Here is a 22,287-nt window from a genome sequence, read left to right as displayed (position 1 = left end):
TCTTAATGATTCCAAGGGTTTGTATCTATTCCTAGATTACAAAGGCGAGGATCTCTTATTTCAAAGCGTTTATCAATTCCACTTCCGTATCACAAAATAAACCGTAAATCAATTTAAAGCGGCCGACACAATAAAAAGCATTAAGAACGGAAATAAGAGAAACAATCATTTGAATTTCAATCAATAAAATAAACTAGGTCATAACAAACATGTTCATCTAGGTCTATTCATCCCCAACAATGGAGGGTTTAGTTACACATAATTGAGCAATAAACAATAAAAGAAGAATTACAAGATGAATTCATGAATAAACCTTGTTAAAACTCCTTCAATGATGTTCCAAGTTGCTCCAAATCGCTCTCCTATGTGTTTCTAGGCCTTTTGATCTCCAAAAATCGTCAACCCTAATTCTGAAAACGAGTTTCCTTTAAATAGAGCTGTAGAAAATCGGTGTCCGAACCCCCAGAATCGGTGGCCGAACACCCTTCATTAACCAAAACGCGTGCCAGCTTTTCGCAGAATCGGTGGTCGAATTCCATAGATCGGTTACCGAAAAATCCAGTATCAAGGGCATGAAAATCAGCAGCAAAATCGGTTACCGATGATTAATTTCGGTAACCGATTTCTGACTTCTTTGAAACCTTCTCTTTTGCTTCTTTGTGGCTCTTTGCTTCGAGAATTACATCAAATATGATCCACAATGTCATAAAAAGGCCTAAGAAAACTAAGATGACGAGGTGTCATCAGTGAGCTATGATTTCCAAGGCATTTTGTACAAATTCCAAATTTGATTGAAATTGCAATGTACTGTGTTGTATTACATCATAAATTGATTATTATTTCCTCCATTCCTTTTTATAAGCAGTTATGAGAATTTTTTTTCTGTTGTCAAACTTCTTAATTTCCAACAATTGTGCACCTACATAATTATGAAGCAATAGAATCTAAGAACCCATTTCTTGTTTATGCTAAGAAAGATGTTCAAGAGGGTATTGCTATTACAATATAGATAGTTCTACACCTGGTTAGTTAGATTCATGCAGTTACTTGTAGCTTAAGCTACTATTTGAATACTAGTTTTTTTGGATCCAATACTAGCTTGTGCACCCTAGTGAGTGTGTAGATGACTATTTGTATATACAAGTGAGTTGTAAACACGGATTGAATCGATGCAAATAGTTCACTTTCATTCAATTTGTTTCTTTCATAATATGGTACCAAATTTTCTCGCCTATGTCAATATAAAAAGTTAGTTACAATCCTAACCATTTTCAGTTACAAGGTTTTCCTTCCATTGTGACTCATCTTCATTGAGATTCTTCGTCTTTGTTTATCTTCATCCTCTTCATTGATTTTACAGCAAAGCTTCTTTGTTGGTTTGTTCATGGTTCGTTCAAGATTGGTGTTTTATTTTTTTCCGTTGGATCTTCTTCTTGTTTGAGTTTGTCATCAAGTTTTTGGTGCCTCGTTATTTGGTAAATCTTCATCATCTTCTGGTTTTTACTTTTACAAGTTATCAATATTCTTATTCTATTCTTCAATCATTCTAGATTCAATTGATTTTTCATTGTTATTCTTCGTATTTCTGCACATTCATCATGCCTTTGTTCACATTCAACATCAACAACCTGATTCCGATTCCGATTACATCTTAAAAGTTCATCCAAGCGAAGGATCTAACTCTGTTATATTAATCCTAACTCCTAAGCTTAATATATCAAACTATCTCGCATGAAGTCTCACCATGCAACGAGCATTGGGTGCTGAGAAAGCTCGTCTTTATCAACGATTCTACTCCAATTCCATGTTAATTGGATTTGAATCGAGGTGCATGGGAAAGGTGTAATCACCTTATTCATTCTTGGTTGATTAATTCCTTTTCTGATTACCATCCTCTACAATCTCAAACTAGGAGAGATCGTCACCGCTATTGCTACCATGGCTAAGTTATTACGCTTTAGGAATGTTAGCAACACTCACTTTTCAACATTCTCTATAACACCCATTTTTTTATTTGATGAAATTAATGAATGTCCTACCGTGAATTCAATTTTCAAAGTCTATATCCACAATGATTTAAACCAATAAAATAGCTAGTATTAGAGAGAATGTTGCTAGCATAAGTCATTATACTTTTGTTGTTAGCTAAATTCAAGGTATATCAATTCTACATTGTTATTATGTACATATGTATGTATATACTGGACTGTCTATCAATTTGTGGTTTAAACATTGATGATCTTTTTTTGGTAGGTCATCGTATGATGAGTGGCTAGTTTTCCTAAGTTTTATGGTTACGGAAAGTAGTCTTATGACAAACTTTACATAATATCTAATTTTTTTTTTTGAAAATGCATTCACCTAATCTAATTTTATTGCTTTTCAAAACGGATCGGATTATGGTATGATTGTTAAAATTTGGATAATCAAATTAGATTGATATAAGCACAACAAGATCAAATAATTATTAGTTTATGTTATCAACGAGGTAACGAGAGTGGATGTTGAAAACAGAAGGATTGAAAAATCTTAGACACCATAATCCACCAAAATCTTAGATGACGATCAAAGGATCGAAATGTGAAGGTAGTTTATGGACTTATAAGGTTAGATAAAAGACTTGAAGCATGATAACAATATAAAATAGTAAAAATGGATATTCGGTCATAATGAGAAATCTTAGGTGACGATCGAAGGACCGAAAGATGAAGGTAGTTTCTAGACTTACAAGGTTAGTTAAGGCTTGAAGCATGATAAGAGTCAAACAGTAAAAATGGATATTCGGTCATAATAAGGATTGAAAGTCTTACACACAATAATTCACCAAAATCTAAGGCAACGATCGAGGAACTGAAAGGTGAAGGTAGCTGCTGAACTTATAAGGTTAGACAAAAGTTTTGAAACATGAGAATAACCTAACATATTTTAGGATGTAAAAATGGATATTCGATCGTAATGGGTTGCACTAACATGGACACTATGAGAATGAGTCTTGTTGGTTAGAAACTTATATATTTCTTGAAATAGAACATTGATATCAAAGAGAATATCTCATCTTTAGACATGCATTTCTAAGGCAAAGAAAACTAATAAGATTTAAAGTGTTTGTTGTAATGATGAACTATAATGATTCCGAGGCTTTTTTCATCATTTTATATTTCTGACACAAATATCAAATCGTTTTTCAAACATCATTCATCCATTATAATAAATCCAAAGACTATATTGAGATTTGACCAGTGGCGGAGGAAAACAAAAAAGTTTGGAGTGGCTGCCATCAAAATAAACTAAAATATATAAATCATATTGCATACTACACATTTAAGTTGTAATAAACAAAAAGCTGATCATTCAAAATTTAAACTACATAATATATAAAATTGATCATTAAATACTTAAAGTGACATTTTACGCTTTCCGAGTGACTTGAAATAATCAATAATTGACTCAGAACTAGTACATGCACTAATTTCCCATACCATATAAACTAACATGTTATCTACTAGAAACCCAGGTCCCATCTTGTTTCTCAACTTAGGCTTAATAAATTTAATTGCTAAAAAAGATCTTTCAGTTGTGGCTGTAGAAACCAGAAGAGTCATAATAAAATGCAACAACCTATCAATCAAGAAGTATTACTTGGTTTGTCTATTGACAGCCAAACATGAGCATAATTCTTGAATAGTTGATAAATTCTTCAAAGTTGATGATTGACGAGCATCAAAAAGGAAATATCGAAGATGAAATGACAAATTAATATTCTCTTGATCATTAAAATCCATATGATAATATTTTTCAACAAGAGTACATATTTATCCTCAGAAAACAAAGCACAACTTAGTGTCAACAAATCAATTGCTTGCTCACTAAATCAGAAGAAAGGGGAAGAGGAAATGAAATGACATTGATAATTTTCATATTAATTGAAGGGAATTATGGTAATTTCCAAGACCTAAAAAAAATACTCCATCCGTCCCAAATTATAAGCAAAAAAAAAACTCATTTTCTTTGTCTCAAGTTATAATGTAATTTTTTTTTATCATATTTAATTATGTTATTTCAAAAAATCATCTTTTCCATAGGAAAATTAAATGCAAACTGCATTCAATTTGCTTTCTTTTTCATTTTCCCTATAATCAACAACCAATGAAAATTGTTTTTACATCTATCTATAAAACTTATTTCAAGGATAACACAAGGAACTATGTTATAAACTATTATGTTTTAATTTTCTTAATAAATGTGAAATTATTTTTTTTCTTATAATATGGGACGGAGGGAGTATTATTTTTTAAGATAGGGTGGCCGTGGCTTCCCCTTGCCACCCCTTGGTTCCGCCAGTGGATTTGACAAATACTTGTGTGATCGATATTTTTTACTAACTATATATTATAAATTCCACCCCTCAAAAAGCTTTTTCTTTAGGGGAGCCCTCAAAAAACTATTATAAATTCATGGTAGACTTAATGTATATAGTACAAATTTAGAAATAAAATTGAAACGTAAATTAATCGTATCATGATAATATAAATAATAGTCAATATTTTTTTGTTCCCTTTTACTAAGTCAATATTTTTTTCAAAGTCTTAATAAAATTGAAAAAGTAGATTAATTAATGCATACATACATATTACCAAAAAAAAAAATTAATGCATACATAGCAGACTTAATGTATATAGTACAAATTTAGAAATATAATTTGAAAAGTAACTTAATTGTATCATGAAAATACAAAATAACAGTCAATATTTTCCCTTCCTTAAAAAACAGCCGATGCTTTTCCTTTTTTTTCCTTCTATATAAATATTTTTCTTCAAACTCTTAATTTGTAAACCGGAAAATGTGAAATGAATCTTGTTAAAATGCAAGAGAATATTAAGACTAAGTTGTTCATGTTTATCTTTTCCAATGACTAAAGTGGAATATACATTGTTTTCAAGGATCAAAATGAGTCTTCATGTATATTATTGTTTTTTAAAAATAAACTATTTATTACATTTCTAAATGCATATTCTAGAATCTTCAACAATTTACTTTTGGTAAAAATCTTAAACAATGAATAAGGGACAAAAAAATGACTAATAATATATTAAACGTATCACAATATTCCTTAACAAGCAAATGACTACACCATTAACCATATTATAAATTCAATAATCTCCATCCTTTTGATACCATAGAAGCAATGGAAGCAAAATCAATTCCAGAAGTTGTGCTAAATTCAGGCCACAAAATGCCAATGCTAGGGTTTGGCACTGGAACAGTACCTTTACCACCACATCATGAACTCATTCCAGCATTCATCAATGCAATAAAAGTTGGCTATAGACATTTTGATACTGCAGCTTATTATGGTTCAGAGGAACCTCTTGGTCAAGCCATAGCACAAGCATTAGAACAAGGTCTTATTAAAAATCGTAGTGAAATTTTTGTCACTACTAAACTATGGTGCACTGAGGCACACCCTGGCCTTGTTCTCCCTGCACTCCAAAATTCATTGAAGTAATCAATTTCTCTCATTCATTTCATTGGTGCAACTTTTAAAATGAAATTTTGTTAATTTAGATATTATTTTTTTACATAATGTCAATTTAGTTTTTATTAGAGCTTCATTTCTCCCCTCCATGATTATTAAAAAACTACGCTTTTGGATTTATCTGTCCGGACAGGAAAAAGTTTTTTTTTTCTTTCTGTTTTGATGAATAAATCCAGAGGCTCGTGATTTTTTCTAGAATAGGGTAAAGTGGGAACAGATTCTCTTCATTGAATCCATCTCTATTTTTTCTCTATTGCTACATTTCAACCATTAAACACGAGAGAAAATAAAAGAGATAATATTATAAAGAAAATATGTGCTTGAGTTTGATGATTGGGATGTAATAATCAAAAGAAATTGAAAAGATTTCAATGGAGAGAATTCATTTATGGTAGTCTTTTTTTTTTCTTCTTTCAAATGAACGATTTCAAGATCGATTGATTCTAACAACTGATTCTCCAGAGTGCATCATTCTGATGTTTCAATTCGTACATGTGGATCCCGGACCTATGACCGGAGAATTTTTTTATTTATTTTTATTTGGCATGTGTTTTATTTGATTATGTCTAGCTTGACTTAATTGTTTTATGTTTTTTTTTTTTTTTTGTGTTGATTCATTCCATAAGGAGGTTGGGCCTAGAATATGTGGATCTGTACCTAATCCATTTTCCAGTGAGGTTGAGACAAGGGGTAAAAGGGATCAACTACACCAATGAAGACATTCTTCCTTTCGATATGAAAGGGACATGGAAAGATATGGAACAATGTGCTAATCTGGGCTTGGCTAAGTCTATTGGTCTCAGCAATTTTGGTGTGAAAAAAATTTCAGAAATTCTAGAATATGCAACTATTCCTCCTGCTCTTGTCCAGGTACAATGCTTTGATTTTTTCTATTTTCTTTTTCATCTTTTGGTAAACCATTTAAAAATTGATCTACTGATATAACTAGTGTAGGTGTTCATATCTGAATCAGGTAAAAACTAAAAATGAGATTAGTAATATTCGAAACATAAATTAATATACTTATAAAATAAAAACATCTTAATATTGGTCATAATATAAACTAGGGCTTTGCTATATGTTGCGAAGGATATATTCAAGAATTGCAAGAATATACACGTGGAAGAATCTTAAACAAATAGCTGGTGATACTGATACAGTAGGTTATTGGCGGAATATATCGGTAGTGGGATTTAAATTAATGGTTGAGATTTATAATTGCGTTTCTTGGCTGCGTATGTTCTTGAAATTAGAAGTTTCCTATAAACTAAAATATGAAACTAGTGTTATTTTTATTTATAAATGTGTCTCAATAAAAATGGAAACTTTTGAATTGAATTTTTTTTTAACCATTTATATATAGAATTATAAAATATGAAAGTAGTGTTATTTTTTATTTTTATCAACAATTTTCTTTGAAGATAAAACAAAATTAATTTTCAAAAACATCATCAATGTTCTGCCAATAACTCATTAGAAATATTTATTGTTTGCTTTGCCAGGTGGAAATGAATGCTGCATGGCATCAAGAAAATCTGAGAAAGTTCTGCAAAGAGAAAGGGATTCATGTGAGTGCATGGTCCCCTTTGGGTGCTAATGGAGCACCGTGGGGTTCACTTGCTGTTATGGACAATCCAATAATAAAAGACATTGCAAATTCATCTGGAAAAGCTATAGCACAGGTGAATTTTCATACTAATCCAATTTCTTTGCATTATTAGGAATTTAGAGGTTCTTATGATAAATCAGGGCACTAAAATTTATTTTTTGCATTATACAAGTTTTCAATCATAGATAGATGTGACTGCTTTTACATAGTTAGGTTACAACTTTGTGGGATTGTAGAAAATAGTGAATAAATGTGACTAAAATCAAATATTATGAAGGAGAAATCTATATCATTAATAATTTTTTGGCTTAAACACCATTTTTTGTCCCATATATTTATTTCGGAGTTTATATTGGTCCCTTATTATAAAAAAAAGGTGTAGATAGGTCCTTTAATTTGTTTAATTCGTACCACATCAGGCTTTATAAATATACAAGCTTTTCGTTTTAGTCCCTTTAAAAAATTTCTTCAACTTTTAGTCCTCGTAAAATTTTCAATCACTACTTTTGGTTCCTATTTATAAGTAAACTTTTGTATTTTCAATCACTACTTTTAATTACAATATGTTAATTACCCCTTTTTTCTTTCTAAAAGTAATTCAACACCCTTACACATTTTCAATTTCAGGTTGCATTAAGATGGCTAATAGAGCAAGGTGCTACTCCAATTGTGAAGAGCTTCAACAAGGAGAGAATGAAAATAAATCTTGAAATATTTGATTGGGAGCTAAGTGAGGTTGATTTGGAGAAGATTAAACAAGTATCACAATGCAGGGGTTTTAAAGGAGAACGTTTTATCACTGAAAATGGACCTTACAAAACTACTGAAGATCTTTTTGACTGAGAAGACATGAAATTCAAGAATATCACCCTTATGTTTTCTTCATCAATAAAATATTATGTATGATAGTTATTTTAAGTTCTACAGTTTAGAAAAAAGTTTGATAATCATCATAAAAGACAATAAATTGTAATATAATATATCTACAGTTTAATATTTGTGTTTGTATGTGAATATTTCAGACACACCAAATACAAACACATTTTTTATTGTTAATTTTCATAAGTCAAGGTGAATAAGTGAGGTGTCCGGAGTTCAAACCCCGATCCTATATATAATTATTTATGTCCCAACCAACTGAGCTATGCTCACGGGGATAGAAGTTAGATTCCATTTCATTTATTTACTCTCTCTGTTCCACATTATATATTACCTTTAGAAATTTTTCATAATTTAAAAAATGCAGTTAATATTGTATAGTAAAAAAAATATATAAGTTGGTTTACAAAATATCCTTTATTAATGGTATGAAAAACATAAATAAAAAGAATTGGAGAAAGATAAAATAATAAATAGTTAATGACATAACAAGGAAATAAACATTAATGATTATTTGATAATGTCAAACAACGTACTCCCTCCGTTTCAAAATGCGTGTCGTTTTAGGTGTTTACACACATATTAAGAAATGCAATGATTAAAAGAAAGAGAATGGTTATTTTACAAAATTATCCTTATTAACCATTGGTTAGTTTTAAAAGTAATACTTTGGAAGTAGTGTGCAGAGTATTAATTGGAGGGTACAATTGAAAAGAAAAAGTTATTATTGCATTGGAAACTGAAAGCGACATTCATTTTAAAACAATTTTTTTGGCTAAAGCGACACTCATTTTGAAACGGAGGGAGTATAATTTAGAATAAATATATTTTACTAAGATGACATATAATTTAGATCGGATAAAGTATTCTATAGCAACTATAAATTTCACACGAATTCTATAGCAACTATAAATTGTCAAAAAAAACTATAAATTTCACACGAATTTAATGGCTATGACTTAAGATGCCGTTTAATGTTTATAGTGGGCAAAGGCTCAAATTTTCCCATAGAAGAATTGCATTTTTTTTAAGAGACAAAAATGTTACTCCCTCCATCATTATATATAAGTTTCTTTTCTATTTTTTTATATTTTTTAAGAAAATTTGTTAGTACAATTATGTGTGTATTTTGTGTATGAATACTACTATGTGTATTAAATTTGACATTTTATATTTTAGGACAAGGTAATAATATTAATTAAGAGTATGTTTAGAAAAAAAATAATAAATGCATCTAATAATTGGTATGAGGACATATTATATCAGCAAACTGAACCATAATCTTCCAATAATATCAAAGCTCAAAGCATTAATCCACATATCGAAGACATGCTTTAGGACTCACGTGCAAATGAACAATGCTTTTTACCTCATCAATCATATTATCCATACCAATATCAGTGTTTTTAAACATATCATTTTTTAATTTCCAAATTCTCCATATACCGGCAAACCAAATCAAACTAACACTTAAAGAGAATGCTCTTCCAATACCGATAGAGCCTTCAAATTGATCTAGGCAAGCCATCACTTTATTCTAAAGTGTTGCAACAGTCCCTAGGTAATTCCACACATGGTACCATAAGCCTACAAAATTCGGACACTCAAAAAAGAGATGTGAACCGATACCTCCATACTACAACCCCCGACACACAAGGACGACCCTTGACCAATGACACCTCTCCTCACAAGATTATCTTTTGTTGCTACTATATTTTGAAAAAAATTCTCCACACTAAACATGGGAGCTTCGACAAAATCGATTTATGCCACACTTAATTTCACCCAAGCCGTGTTAGACCAACTTGGTAAGCCCAAAATAATCGATTTACAATAAACTTTTACTGATTACCAAAAACACTAGATCTCTATCGTCAAACTCAAATTGCCTAATGTCAAACCACCAGACTGAACGATCTATACCACCATTCATAAACCCTTCCTCCCCGCCACATATTTGCAAGCCAAAGCTCTACTCCACAATCCTACATCTCTGATTTAATTTTCCAAACCCATTTCCCTAAAAGAGCCATGTTGAAGTCTCTCAAATTTTTAATCCCAGGTCCACCCTCCTCTAAAGGTCTACACACTTTTCCCACAAAACCTAATTTATTTTTCTTTTCCTTACTTCCACCTGTTATACCCTAATTTTGGACCTAAAAATACTTGTTCAAAATTTTCTTTCATCTTTGATATATGTCTATTACTTTTGAAGAATTGCCAATTTGCTATTGTTTACACTGACATTTCACTCTGCTTTATCTCTCAACTTAGCTTTACAAATCTTTTTAACTGAGTATTTGTCCATGTTTTATTGCATTTCAAGTCATCCAAGACATCTTTCTTGCATTTCAAGTCATTTGAATTTGTCTCTGATCAATTGCATCTTTCTCTGCATTTTATTTCAATGTTATTTGCAAAATTCATGAAAAAAGGGCATTTTAGTCATTTCCTATGTTAAAATTTCTTTCAATCTTTGAAAAATTGTTTGAGTCTTTTCAAATGGTTTGAATAAGTCCTTATTTCAATTCCATGTCAAAATCCATTTTAAGAATTGCATTTGAAGTCATTTTAAGTCAGTTTAGCCTCTAGGGGCATTTTAGTCTTTTCATGTGTTAAAGCCCTGTTTAATCTCTTAAAATTGTCTCTGAGTCTTTTAATTTGCTTGTATAAATTCTTGCTTTAGTTCTCTGTTAAAAAATCATTTTAAAAATTGCATCTGAGTCATTTTGAGTCGTTTTAGTCCCCAGGGGCATTTTGGTCATTTCACACGAAAATTTGGCAGAAGAGGTTACTTTAAAGTACCTCATTTAAGTAATTGGTTTGTTTTAGTCCGTTTTGTCATTTTTAATCGTTTCACTTTACGTTATTTTCAAATTACATTTTTTACCAATTTTATTTTAATTACATTTTTAGTCCTTTTTGTCATTTTGCATCTTAATCCTTTTATTTCAGTTAATTGCAGATTGGTCCAAAGTTTGTTATAAGTCCAGTCCACATGTCAGTTTTTCATTTGTCCAGTGCCACATGACATCAGCAGATTGGTCCAGTCATCATACACATCAGCTATAAATAGTCCAGTCACAGTCAAAGGGGCAACACCCAATCATTTTTCTGCACACTCATCAGAAACACCACACAGTTTCCCTCTCCACCAAAAAACAGATCAAACCATCAAGATTCATATGAACTTGATGAACTTCATCAAGAACACATGAATCTCAAACCCTAACAAACTCAATTTTTTCCCAAAAACAATACAAATTTCCAGAATTCACCAAGATTCAACATCACAGAATCATCATCACCGAACAATAGCACCAATTCGCAAGATTCGAATGCAATTTCAATACCAAAACCACACAAATTCGAATCCAGCAATTTCGATACCAAAACCACACAAATTCGAATCCAGCAACAAAAACGTCAAGACTCATCGATTCAAACCGTTCGTAACAATGACGAACACGTGAACCAAATGAATCAGAGGGATACAAGACAAAACTGGATTCTCATCAAGAACGAACACTCAACAAGTTTCCAAAACCAGATTCGAACTGAAAACTGAGCAAGAGGGGAAGGATCTGCTGCAGATCGGAGCAAGGAGTACTTGAAACGGACAACGACGTGAAGAAAAACACATCAAGAGAGGTAATCTTCTCTTCGTTCCCTTTCTTTCATTTTCGTTTTCTATATATAGTAAACCTTAAGATCTACGCTTCTCCGACCTCCACGTGCAAAAACTAAGCTCGGATTTGGATTTAAAAATGGAAAACGGTTTCAAAACTATGAAAAAACTTAAGATCTGAGGCTAAAAGGTTTTCCGGCGACGGCGACGGCACCGGAAAGTGAACCGGCCGCCGCGCCGGAAGAAGAAGTGGAAATCGGAGAAGAAGGCGCATATCTGCAGAGCTTCTCTCTCTATTTTCGTTTTAGAGAGAGAGTGGCTTGAGTTTTTGTGTGTATTTTCTCTATCTTCATGCTTATATATTGCATGTTACCATGCGTGCCTGTATATGCTTGTTACCATGTTCTTTGGCTTTGTGGACTGTTAGATCTTGATCTGTATGACGTGTAGTACGTGATTACTCGTTGCTGTGTACCTGTCTTGTTTTACTATGTTCTGCGTGATGTAGTCCCTTGGATCTAGGTTTAGATGGGAGCTGGATCAATCCAACGCCCCTGGTGCGTTTGGATAGTCCAGACCCATCAAGACCTTGGGCTTGGGTTGTGTTCTTCTACAGATTGCATCTTTCTTAAGTTTTTTGCTGTTTTACACGCTATGTTTCATAATTACACCCATGATCATAATCAAAACCTTTAAAAATTTCTATAAAAATTCATACGTGTTTTCTTTATTTTTTTTTTGTGGTCCTTTTATGATATTCGTTGTGTTGAAAATTGATAAAAAAATAGTGTGGCATTTTAGTGCTTTAATTGTGAAACTTTATGTAAAAAGCCTATGAAAATTGTTTGATTTCAATTCCAATTCTTGATGGATGTTTTTTGATTCAGGATATATGATTTGTGAAGGTCTTGTTGCTATTTGAATGTGTCTTTGCTATATGTGTGTGCCTTGTGTTTAGTTACTTGCTTTGCAAGATTTGTTTGTGGATAAATAATAAAAAATATGCTTAAGTTCACCATTAAAATGCATGGTCTCTCATATACCTTTGATCCCCATTTTAGAATCTGAGTTCATGTCTTTAAAATGTGTTGAAATGTGGGGATTATAAGTCATGTGAATCTTGCATTTTATGGTATAATTTTAGCTATATTTTGCATCATTTTTGCTATGTTTTTTGTGGTGATGGCTTTGCTTCTGTTATAGTAATTTTTACTTGCTTTTATTTCTTGACATTGTCATGTTTCACTAACCATTTCATTTCATATTTCATGCATCCCATAGCTTCTCTCATCTCATATCCATCTCTATTTTTCTTGCAATTTAACTCTAGCCAAGATTTAGCATGTAAAAAACTTGGGGACTTTGTAATTTCCTTTTATGCAATTTTTAATTTCTTGCAAGACCATAGAATGTATCTAGGCCAATGATGTAAAGGACAATGGACTATAATGATGTACACCGACACAAGCACCGACACATGCACACACATCACATAGATATTTCTAGATGTATGGCTAGGGTATGCATGTTTAGATGTATGTTTAGGATTGAATGTTTAGATGAATGCTTAGGGTTTACACTTACAAAAATCTTTTTTCCAAATAAATATGAACAATATCACTCAAATCATTTTCTAAATAAACCTTGGGATCAAAATCCCATTGTATTTTCCCTTTTATTTTCTTAATCAAATTTCAATGAAAATTAGTCATACTTGACTTTTTCCAAAATCACTAATTCAACCTCACAATTTCACAATCTTATGCCCTTGAGGCCTCTCTCCCTCATTCTTCAAATTCCAATTTTCAAACTTAAAATCGACCAACAAAAACAAAAAACATTTTTTGGAAGAGAACTACGGTGGATTTGATCCCTTAATCGGGTACGTAGGCAAGGAATCAAAATTCCTTCAATTCAAATAAAAATTCAAACACTTTCTTCTCCCTCCAATTCTTCACTTAGAAAACTCTTAGGTTTAAATAAACACTTTCAAAATAGCATTTAAAAATAAAGCGTGCGCGTAGAAAGTAAAGACGGTTCCTATAGGATACTATAGTCGTTATGGGTGCTTAACACCTTCCCGTAGCGAAAACAACTCCCGGACCTCGATTCTCAAGGGTTTTGCTTATTTTTTCCCTTCCCAAGAAAAAATGAGATATCAAAGGTTAAAAAGGTTCAAACGTAATCAATGTTTGACACCCGAAAACCAAGATAAAACAGCTGGCGACTTCACTGGGGAGATTCGAGAGTTACGCCTAGTCTTTATTTCCACGCTTGCGCTTTCGTTTTTACTTGCCTCTTTTACTTGCTTTCTTATGTGAATAAATGTTTAAATTCTTGCAAACGTGTGGGGTGCGAATATCAAAAGTCCTACACCCGGGCTGAGTGAACTTAGGATTTAGGGGGGATATAATCGACAATTCATTCCGGGGGTTGCCTCGTGTTTTGGATTATGCGATCAATCCCACATAGCTGAGGCATTTTGGGGGTGATGTTGTCGGCGCGTGTTGTCGCGTTTAGGCACTTTACTTCTAATTGTTCTATGACACTATGAACCGTAGATAACCAAACCCATCCATGGCCATTTTCTAGGATGTAGTGCGGAGGCTAAACCGAGTGTTGTCTCGAATTTTAGTCGTCACGCGATACTACACTCAAGTTAGACCTTCTTACGGATAATCATGGAGCGAGTGTTTGTCTCGTGACACCATGATATACGTCGGAGAGGTTGCAACTTGGGAACCTTTTTAGAACCCGGTTACTATTATCCAAAGCCCTAGATTCACCGGACACCGTGTCAACCCATGACTCCTTGACTTTGAATTTTAACCCACCATGTTTTCTCCGTACTTGAATGTGATCATGCATACATGCATACATGCATAAACTTTTTTCCATGCATTTTTATCGAAGGGCTTAGACAAATTGAATTTGTAAACATTGTAGGAATGGGGAAGACTAAGTCCTACAAGTTCAAGGAAGTGGATTTGGCTAGTTTGAGAGATTTGGCACTCAAGATCAAAGATCCGACTGGTTTCCGACATCGTTACGGGGCCTTACTTACTATTCTCCAGACTAATGTGGATGAGAAGATTGTGCACACTCTAGTGCAATTCTATGATCAGGAGTATCGGTGCTTTACTTTTCCTGACTTTCAGTTGGTGCCTACTCTAGAGGCTTATTCTTGCTTGATGGGTCTATCTATTGCTAAGGGGGTACCCTTCGCGGGACTTGAAAATCCTCCTACTTCATTGGTTATTGCTAAGGATCTCTATCTCAAGACCACCGATGTCTCCAAGAATCTTGTCACTAAGGCTCACATCCGAGGGTTCACTTCGAAGTATCTACTTGAGAAAGCCAACCTCAAGACCACTTGTCAGGACACTCTTGAAGCTATTCTCGCACTTCTCATCTATGGGCTTATTCTCTTTCCAAATCTTGATGACTTCGTGGACATGAATGCTATTATGATCTTCCACTCCAAGAATCCGGTTCCAACTTTGCTAACTGACACATACCATGCTATTCACGATCGATCCGGCAAGGGTCGTGGATACATTCTTTGTTGTGTGCCTCTCCTCCATAGGTGGTTTATTTCCCACCTTCCGAAGTCTTTTCATGATAATCCAGAGAATTGGTCTATTTCACAAAGGATCATGGCTCTCACTCCTAATGACGTGATTCGGCTTACTCCAGATTCTAGAGTCAAGGAAATCATCTTCGGTGGTGGGAAGTTTCTTAATGTACCTCTTCTTGGTACCCGGGGTGGAATCAACTATAACCCGTAGCTCGCCTTGCGACAATTTGGTTTCCCGATGAAAGAGAAGCCCATCAATCTTGCTACATCTCCTTACTTCTTTCACTACTCCAATACACCCACAGGAATAAGAGAGGATTTCATAGAGACTTGGTCTAAACTTCGGAAGAAAGAGGTGAAGCATATGGGTGTAAGGTCCGGTGTTACTCATGAGGCCTATACTCAGTGGGTGATAAACCAAGCTGAGAAGATTGGTATGCCTTACCCCTCCATGAGATATGTGTCTGCATCTATTCCAGCCATGCCTTTGCCTCTATTACCACCTACTCAGAAGATGTATCAGGGGCATCTAGCTATGGAGAGCCGAGAGAAGTATTAATGGAAGACTAGATATTATGAGGCTGAGAACTTGATCATGACTTTGGATGGAAAGGATGAGCAGAAGACTCATGAGGTGTTGACACTGAAGAAAGAGTTGGCTAAATCTAGGAAAGAAATTGAAGAAAAGGATACGATGCTTATGAGAGACTCCAAGAGGGCTAGGGGTGCCCGTAACTTCTATGCACGATACTGCAGCTATGAGTCTGGGTCTGAGGCTGAGGATGATGCTTCCACTTCCTATGCTTGAGGATTTCAGTTTCCTGTTGTTATTTCCATTTGTTTTTGATTGTTTTACATTTCAAAGTCTATCCCTTGGCTTAGTATTTCAAAGGGAATTATCTTGTAAGATCTTGTGATGTTTTGAATATGTTTCAGTTGTTTAGTAATGTTTACAAGTTTCTAATTTGTCTAAAACCCTTCGATAACTCAAAAAGAATCTTTTTGCATATACACATCTCATGCATCTTATGCATTCATTGGTCACAAAAGACTTCTCTCGTGCTCATTGCCTCCTGGTTTCTTCTGCCGCAGTCTGAAAAGTGGCTCGTGCTCGTAAGGTTTACCAACCAGATAGAGTTCATCAAACAAGATTGTACAAGAGAAGAAACATGGCTAACTTTGAAGAAGAAAATGCTCAGCTCCGTGCCGAATTGGCTGCTATGAAAGAAGACTTGGCTAAGGCTCATGACGCTATGTCCACTATGATGGCTGCACAAGAACAACCAGCCACATCTGTTCCAGTTTCTACTGAAGTGATTCCATCTATTCCACTATCTACTGTGATGTCTGATGCTCGGTTTGTTATGCCCAATGGACATCCTTATGGACTCCCAGCTTTCTATGCTCCTAATACTGTGGCTGGTATTTCTGGTACTGGCAATCAAGGACAGATTCCTGTGACAACTTTTGCTACCACACCTACTTCCATGCCTCAGGTGACTACTGTTGTTACCGATCCTATTGTACACACTGTGCAACAGGTAATTGATGTTGATACTCCGCGTGGACAAGACCCTATAATGGAAGCTATGAGGAGACAGTTAAGAGAGTTGGCTGGAGAACTCCGTGAGGTCAAGGCTAGCCGTGGGAACGGTGTTTCTGCTAAGGCTCGTGATCTATGCCTGGTATCCCGATTTGAGGTTCCTAAGAAGTTCAAAGTGCCAGATTTTGACAAATACAATGGAACTTCTTGTCCACATAGCCATGTCATCCGGTACGTCCGAAAGATGGCCAACTACGCAGATAATGATGCGCTGATGATCCACTGCTTCCAGGATAGCTTGATGGAAGATGCGGCAGACTGGTACACTAGTTTGAGCAAAGACAATATCCATACTTTTGAGGAACTAGCTGATGCTTTTGAAAATCACTATAAGTTCAACACCCGCTTGAAGCCAAATAGGGATTCTCTTAAATCTTTGTCTCAGAAGTCAGATGAAACCTTCCGTGAATATGCTTAGAGATGGAGAGGGGCAGCTGCCCGTGTGTCTCCTTGGCTTGATGAGGAGGAATTAACACAGACGTTCCTGAAGACTTTGAAGAAGGAATATGTTGAAAGAATGATAGTCTCTGCTCCGAATAACTTCTCCGACATGGTGACTATGGGAACTCGTCTAGAGGAGGCTGTCAGAGAGGGTATCATTGTTCTTGAAAAGGGTGAGTCTTTAGCTAGCGCGCCTAAGAAGTATGGTAATGGCCACCATAAGAGGAAAGAATCCGAAGTAGGGATGGTATCTGGTAACCAGTCTACAGCTGCTGCTCAGGTACCTTTGCCCTATCAATACATGCAGTACTCTCAACATCCCTTCTTCCCACCATTCTACCAGCAATATCCTCTGCCACTGGGTCAACCACCAGTGCCCGTTAATGCCATTGCTCAACAAGTACAACAACAGCCTCCTGCTCAACAGCAACAGCAGCAGCAACAGGGTCCTCGACCCAAGACTTATTTTCCACCAATACCAATGCGGTATGCTGATCTGCTCCCAACTCTGCTTGCTAAGGGCCACTGCGTCACCAGACCAGGCAAGCCTCCGCCTACACCATTGCCTCCCAGGTTCCGACAAAGATCTCACATGTGAATTCCATCAGGACACTCAAGGCCACGATGTTGAAGGTTGTTATGCTCTGAAGTATATTGTAAAAGACCTGATGGACAGAGGACGATTGACTTTTGAAAATAGTGTTCCTCATGTTCTCGACAATCCACTTCCAAACCATGCTGCTGTTAACATGATCGAGGCTTTCGAAAGAGTTCCTGTTCCTAGAGAGGCTCCCATGTTGGATGTCCGTAATGTTGCTACTCCTTTGGTACCACTACATGTCAAACTTTGCCAGGCTTCTTTGTTCAATCACAATCATGCTTCATGTTCAGAATGTCTTCAAAACCCTATGGGCTGTTGTGTGGTGCGAGATGATATACAGAGCCTGATGGATGACAAGCACTTGATTGCCAGTGATGTTTGCGTGATTGTGCCAGTGTTTCATGATTCTCCTGCTAAAAGTGCATCTAAGACCAGGAATGTTGAACCTTTGGTGATTAGGCTACCTGGTCCGGTATCTTATGCCTCTACAAAGGCAATCCCTTACAAGTATGATGCAACTATGATTGAGAATGGGGTGGAATTACCTCTGGTATCCCCAGCTACGGTTGATAATGTTGCTGGAGAAATTAAAGCTCTGAGAAGCGGAAAAGTCCGCCCACCCTTGTTTCAAAAGAAGGTGGTTACACCTGTTGCTACAATAACTCCACCAGTTGCTCCTCCTATTGACAAGAACCCCGGCCCAACAGGCCAATCTATTGAAGAGTCTAATCTGGACGAAATTCTGAGGCTTATTAAAAAGAGCGATTATAAGATTGTAGACCAGCTGCTGCAAACTCCGTCGAAAATATCCATCTTGTCTCTGCTCTTGAGCTCAGAGGCTCACAGGAAAGTGTTAATGAAAGTACTGGAACATGCTTATGTTGATCATGAAGTCTCTGTGGATCAGTTCAATGGAATAGTGGGTAACATTATTGCTTGTAACAACTTGGGGTTTGGTGATGATGAGCTCCCCGAAGCAGGGAAACACCACAACTTGGCTCTGCATATCTCAGTGCATTGTAAGTCTGACATGATATCCAATGTGTTGGTGGACACTGGATCATCTTTAAATGTAATGCCTGAGTCTACACTGAGACAGTTGAGTCATCATGGACTCTCCCTAAGGGGAAGTAGCTATTTGGTTAAGGCTTTCGACGGATCTCGCAAGGATGTTCTTGGGGAAGTAGACTTGCCAATTACCATTGGTCCCGAGACATTTCAGATTACTTTCCAGGTCATGGACATCAATGCCTCTTACAGTTGTCTCCTTGGAAGACCATGGATCCATGATGCTGGGGCAGTAACTTCTACTCTTCACCAGAAGCTCAAGTTTGTGAGGAATGGTAAGCTTGTCACTGTACATGGCGAAGAAGCATATCTGGTTAGCCAAGTGTCATCTTTCTCTTGTGTTGAAGCAGGGTCCGCTGAAGGGACGTCATTTCAAGGCTTGACTGTTGAAGGTGCAGAACCCCGGAGAGCTGGTGCTAGTATGGCTTCATTGAAAGACGCCCAGAAGGCCGTTCAAGAAGGGCAAGCTGCTGGCTGGGGCAAAGTGATACAGATTTTGGAAAACAAGCGTAAAGAGGGCCTTGGATTCTCCCCGACCTCAGGCGTTTCAACAGGAACTTTCTACAGTGCTGGGTTTATCAATGCTATTGCTGAAGATGCTGCTGAGAGTAGTTATGTGCCTACATTTGTTGTACCAGGAGGCACCGTGAGAAATTGGGAGGCCATTGATGTTCCTTTAGTCATGCATGCTTCCATGTAATGTGTCTTGTTGCTCATGTTTTTCTTTGTTTTCAAAATAACAATCCTTTCGCTCTGCCCAGGGCGAAAGTGATATCATTGTAAGGGCATGTTTGTTTCGGCATTGCCGTTATCAATAAAAGTTGTCGTCTTTCTCACGACTCCTTGTTTTTTTACTTTTTAGTGCCTTTTTCTTGGAAATAATGGTAATGCCAGAAAAAACCAAAACAACTGTATTTTCTTATTAATTTCAAAAATCTGCATGAAAAACATTTTTCTAAAATCATCCCAATCATATTATGCAGATTGAACCACAATGAACCCGTTGAACACAGTGACCCTATGGTTCCTCCAAATTTTGAATTCCCTGTGTATGAAGCTGAAGATGAGGAAGATGATGAAGAGATACCATATGAGATCACTCGACTGCTTGAGCAAGAAAGAAGTGCCATTCAGCCTCACCAAGAAGAGATTGAGCTTATCAACCTGGGTACTGAAGAGAACAAGCGAGAGATCAAGATTGGTGCTGCACTTGAGCCAGAAGTGAAAAAGAAAATATTCAGCTTCTCCGTGATTATCCAGATGTCTTTGCATGGTCATATGAAGACATGCCGGGTCTAGATCCCAAGATTGTGGAACATCGGATACCGACAAGACCTGAATGTCCTCCTGTCAAACAAAAATTGAGAAGGTCTCGTCTAGACATGGCTCTTAAGATCAAGGCTGAAGTGCAAAAGCAAATTGATGCGGGTTTCCTCATTACAGCTGAATATCCTGAGTGGATTGCCAACATTGTATCAGTACCGAAGAAAGATGGGAAGGTTCGAATGTGTGTTGATTACAGAGATCTGAACAAAGCCAGTCCAAAAGATAACTTCCCATTGCCTCATATTGATGTGCTTGTTGACAGTACTGCTCAGTCTAAAGTGTTCTCCTTTATGGATGGTTTCTCCGGTTACAATCAGATACGAATGTCTCCTGAAGATAGAGAAAAGACGTCCTTCATTACTCCGTGGGGAACATTCTGTTATAAAGTGATGCCGTTCGGCTTGATAAATGCTGGTGCCACCTATCAAAGAGGTATGACAACTCTGTTTCATGATATGATTCACAAAGAGATCGAAGTATATGTTGATGACATGATTGTGAAATCAAGTGGTGAAGAGCAGCACGTTGTGTACTTGAAAAAGATGTTCGAAAGATTGAGAAAGTATAAGCTGCGGTTGAATCCTAACAAGTGTACATTTGGTGTAAGATCTGGAAAGTTGCTAGGCTTCATTGTCAGCCAAAGAGGCATTGAAGTTGATCCTGACAAAGTCCGAGCCATCAGAGAGATGCCGGCCCCTCAAACTGAAAAGCAAGTCAGAGGTTTCCTCGGACGTCTGAATTATATTTCAAGATTTATATCTCACATGACTACTACCTTGTTTTATCTTGGTTTTCGGGTGTCAAACATTGATTACGTTTGAACCTTTTAAACCGGTGATATCTTATTTTTTCTTGGGAAGGGAAAAAGTAAGCAAAACCCTTGAGAATCGAGGTCCGGGAGTTGTTTTCGCTACGGGAAGGTGTTAGGCACCCATAACGACTATAGTATCCTATAGGAACCGTCTTTAATTTCTACGCGCGCGCTTTATTTTTAAATGCTATTTGAAAATGTTTATTTAAACCTAAGAGTTTTCTAAGTGGAGAATTGGAGGGAGAAGAATGTTTTTGAATTTTTATTTTAGTTGAATTGAAGGAATTTTGTTCCTTGCCTACGTACCCGTTTAAGGGATCAAATCCACCGTAGTTCTCTTCCAAAAATGTTTTTTGTTTTTGTTGGTTGATTTTAAGTTTGAAAAAAAATGGGATTTTGAAGAATGGAGATTGAGAGGCCTCAAGGGCATGAGATTAGGAAATTGTGAGGTTGAATTAGTCATTTGCAAAATATGGTCTAAACATGATTATTTTCATTGAAGTTTGATTAAGAAAATGAAAAAGAAAATACAATGGGATTTTGGATCCCAAGGTTTATTTGGAAAATGGTTTGAGTGAAGTTTGTTCATATTTTTGGAAAGTTGATTTTTCTAAGTATAAAGCCTAAACATTCATCTAAACATGCAATCCTAAACATACATCTAAACATGCATATTCTAACTATATACCTAAAGTGGTGTGTGTGCATGTGTCGGTGCTTGTGTCGGTGTACATTATTAGAGTCCATTGTCCTTTACATCATACCCTAGATACATTCTATGGCCTCTTTGCCAAGAAATTAAAATTGCATAAGAGGTAAAGTACAAGAACCCCTAAGTATTTACATTCTAAACTTGCATGGAATCGAAACTTAAAGTGCAAGAAATAAGATGGAGAGGAAGATGAAGCGTGGAATGCTTATGAGAAACATGAAATGAAAATGTTAGTGAAGATGAGGCATAATAGGATAGTGACCATAAGCAAGAAAGATAGCACTTAACGAAATGACACAAAAACTTAACAAAACAAGTATCTAAATATACCTAAAAGTTCATCACAATAGCTAGGCAAACACATGACCTATAACCCTCCTATTTTGACACTCCACCAAGTATTTCAATTCAGTCCTAACACAAGAAATATGAAGCAATGCCATGCCAAGCCTCATAGCACACTTCAAGCACATTTTATACTTTATTTTCACAAGAA

At 35.8% G+C, this 22,287-nt stretch overlaps 1 protein-coding gene and 2 pseudogenes across 2 annotated transcripts in view; all 3 read left to right on the top strand.

The window, feature by feature from the left end:
* Positions 1–893, top strand: part of LOC146917365 (methylecgonone reductase-like) — a 60,878-nt pseudogene extending 59,985 nt beyond the window's left edge. Inside the window, exon 6 of the transcript XR_015015581.1 lies at positions 752–893. The product of XR_015015581.1 is annotated as a methylecgonone reductase-like (transcript). The remainder of the gene's footprint in view (positions 1–751) is intronic.
* A 4,292-nt stretch (positions 894–5,185) lies between these two features.
* Positions 5,186–5,506, top strand: LOC146917364 (methylecgonone reductase pseudogene; annotated as a pseudogene).
* An 8-nt stretch (positions 5,507–5,514) lies between these two features.
* Positions 5,515–8,159, top strand: LOC146917363 (rhazimal reductase 1-like). Its single transcript, XM_085719152.1, has 4 exons — positions 5,515–5,927; positions 6,163–6,406; positions 7,039–7,218; positions 7,773–8,159. The coding sequence occupies exons 1-4, from the start codon at positions 5,908–5,910 to the stop codon at positions 7,986–7,988; spliced, it is 660 nt and encodes a 219-aa protein (XP_085575278.1). The 5' UTR covers positions 5,515–5,907; the 3' UTR covers positions 7,989–8,159.
* Positions 8,160–22,287: the final 14,128 nt, after the last annotated feature.

The sequence above is a fragment of the Medicago sativa genome, chromosome 6 (genome assembly GCF_051527215.1).
Source record: "Medicago sativa cultivar Bolivia chromosome 6, Bolivia_mono, whole genome shotgun sequence".
Taxonomy (NCBI): Eukaryota; Viridiplantae; Streptophyta; class Magnoliopsida; order Fabales; family Fabaceae; genus Medicago; species Medicago sativa.
This window is presented reverse-complemented; position numbering and strand designations above follow the sequence as displayed.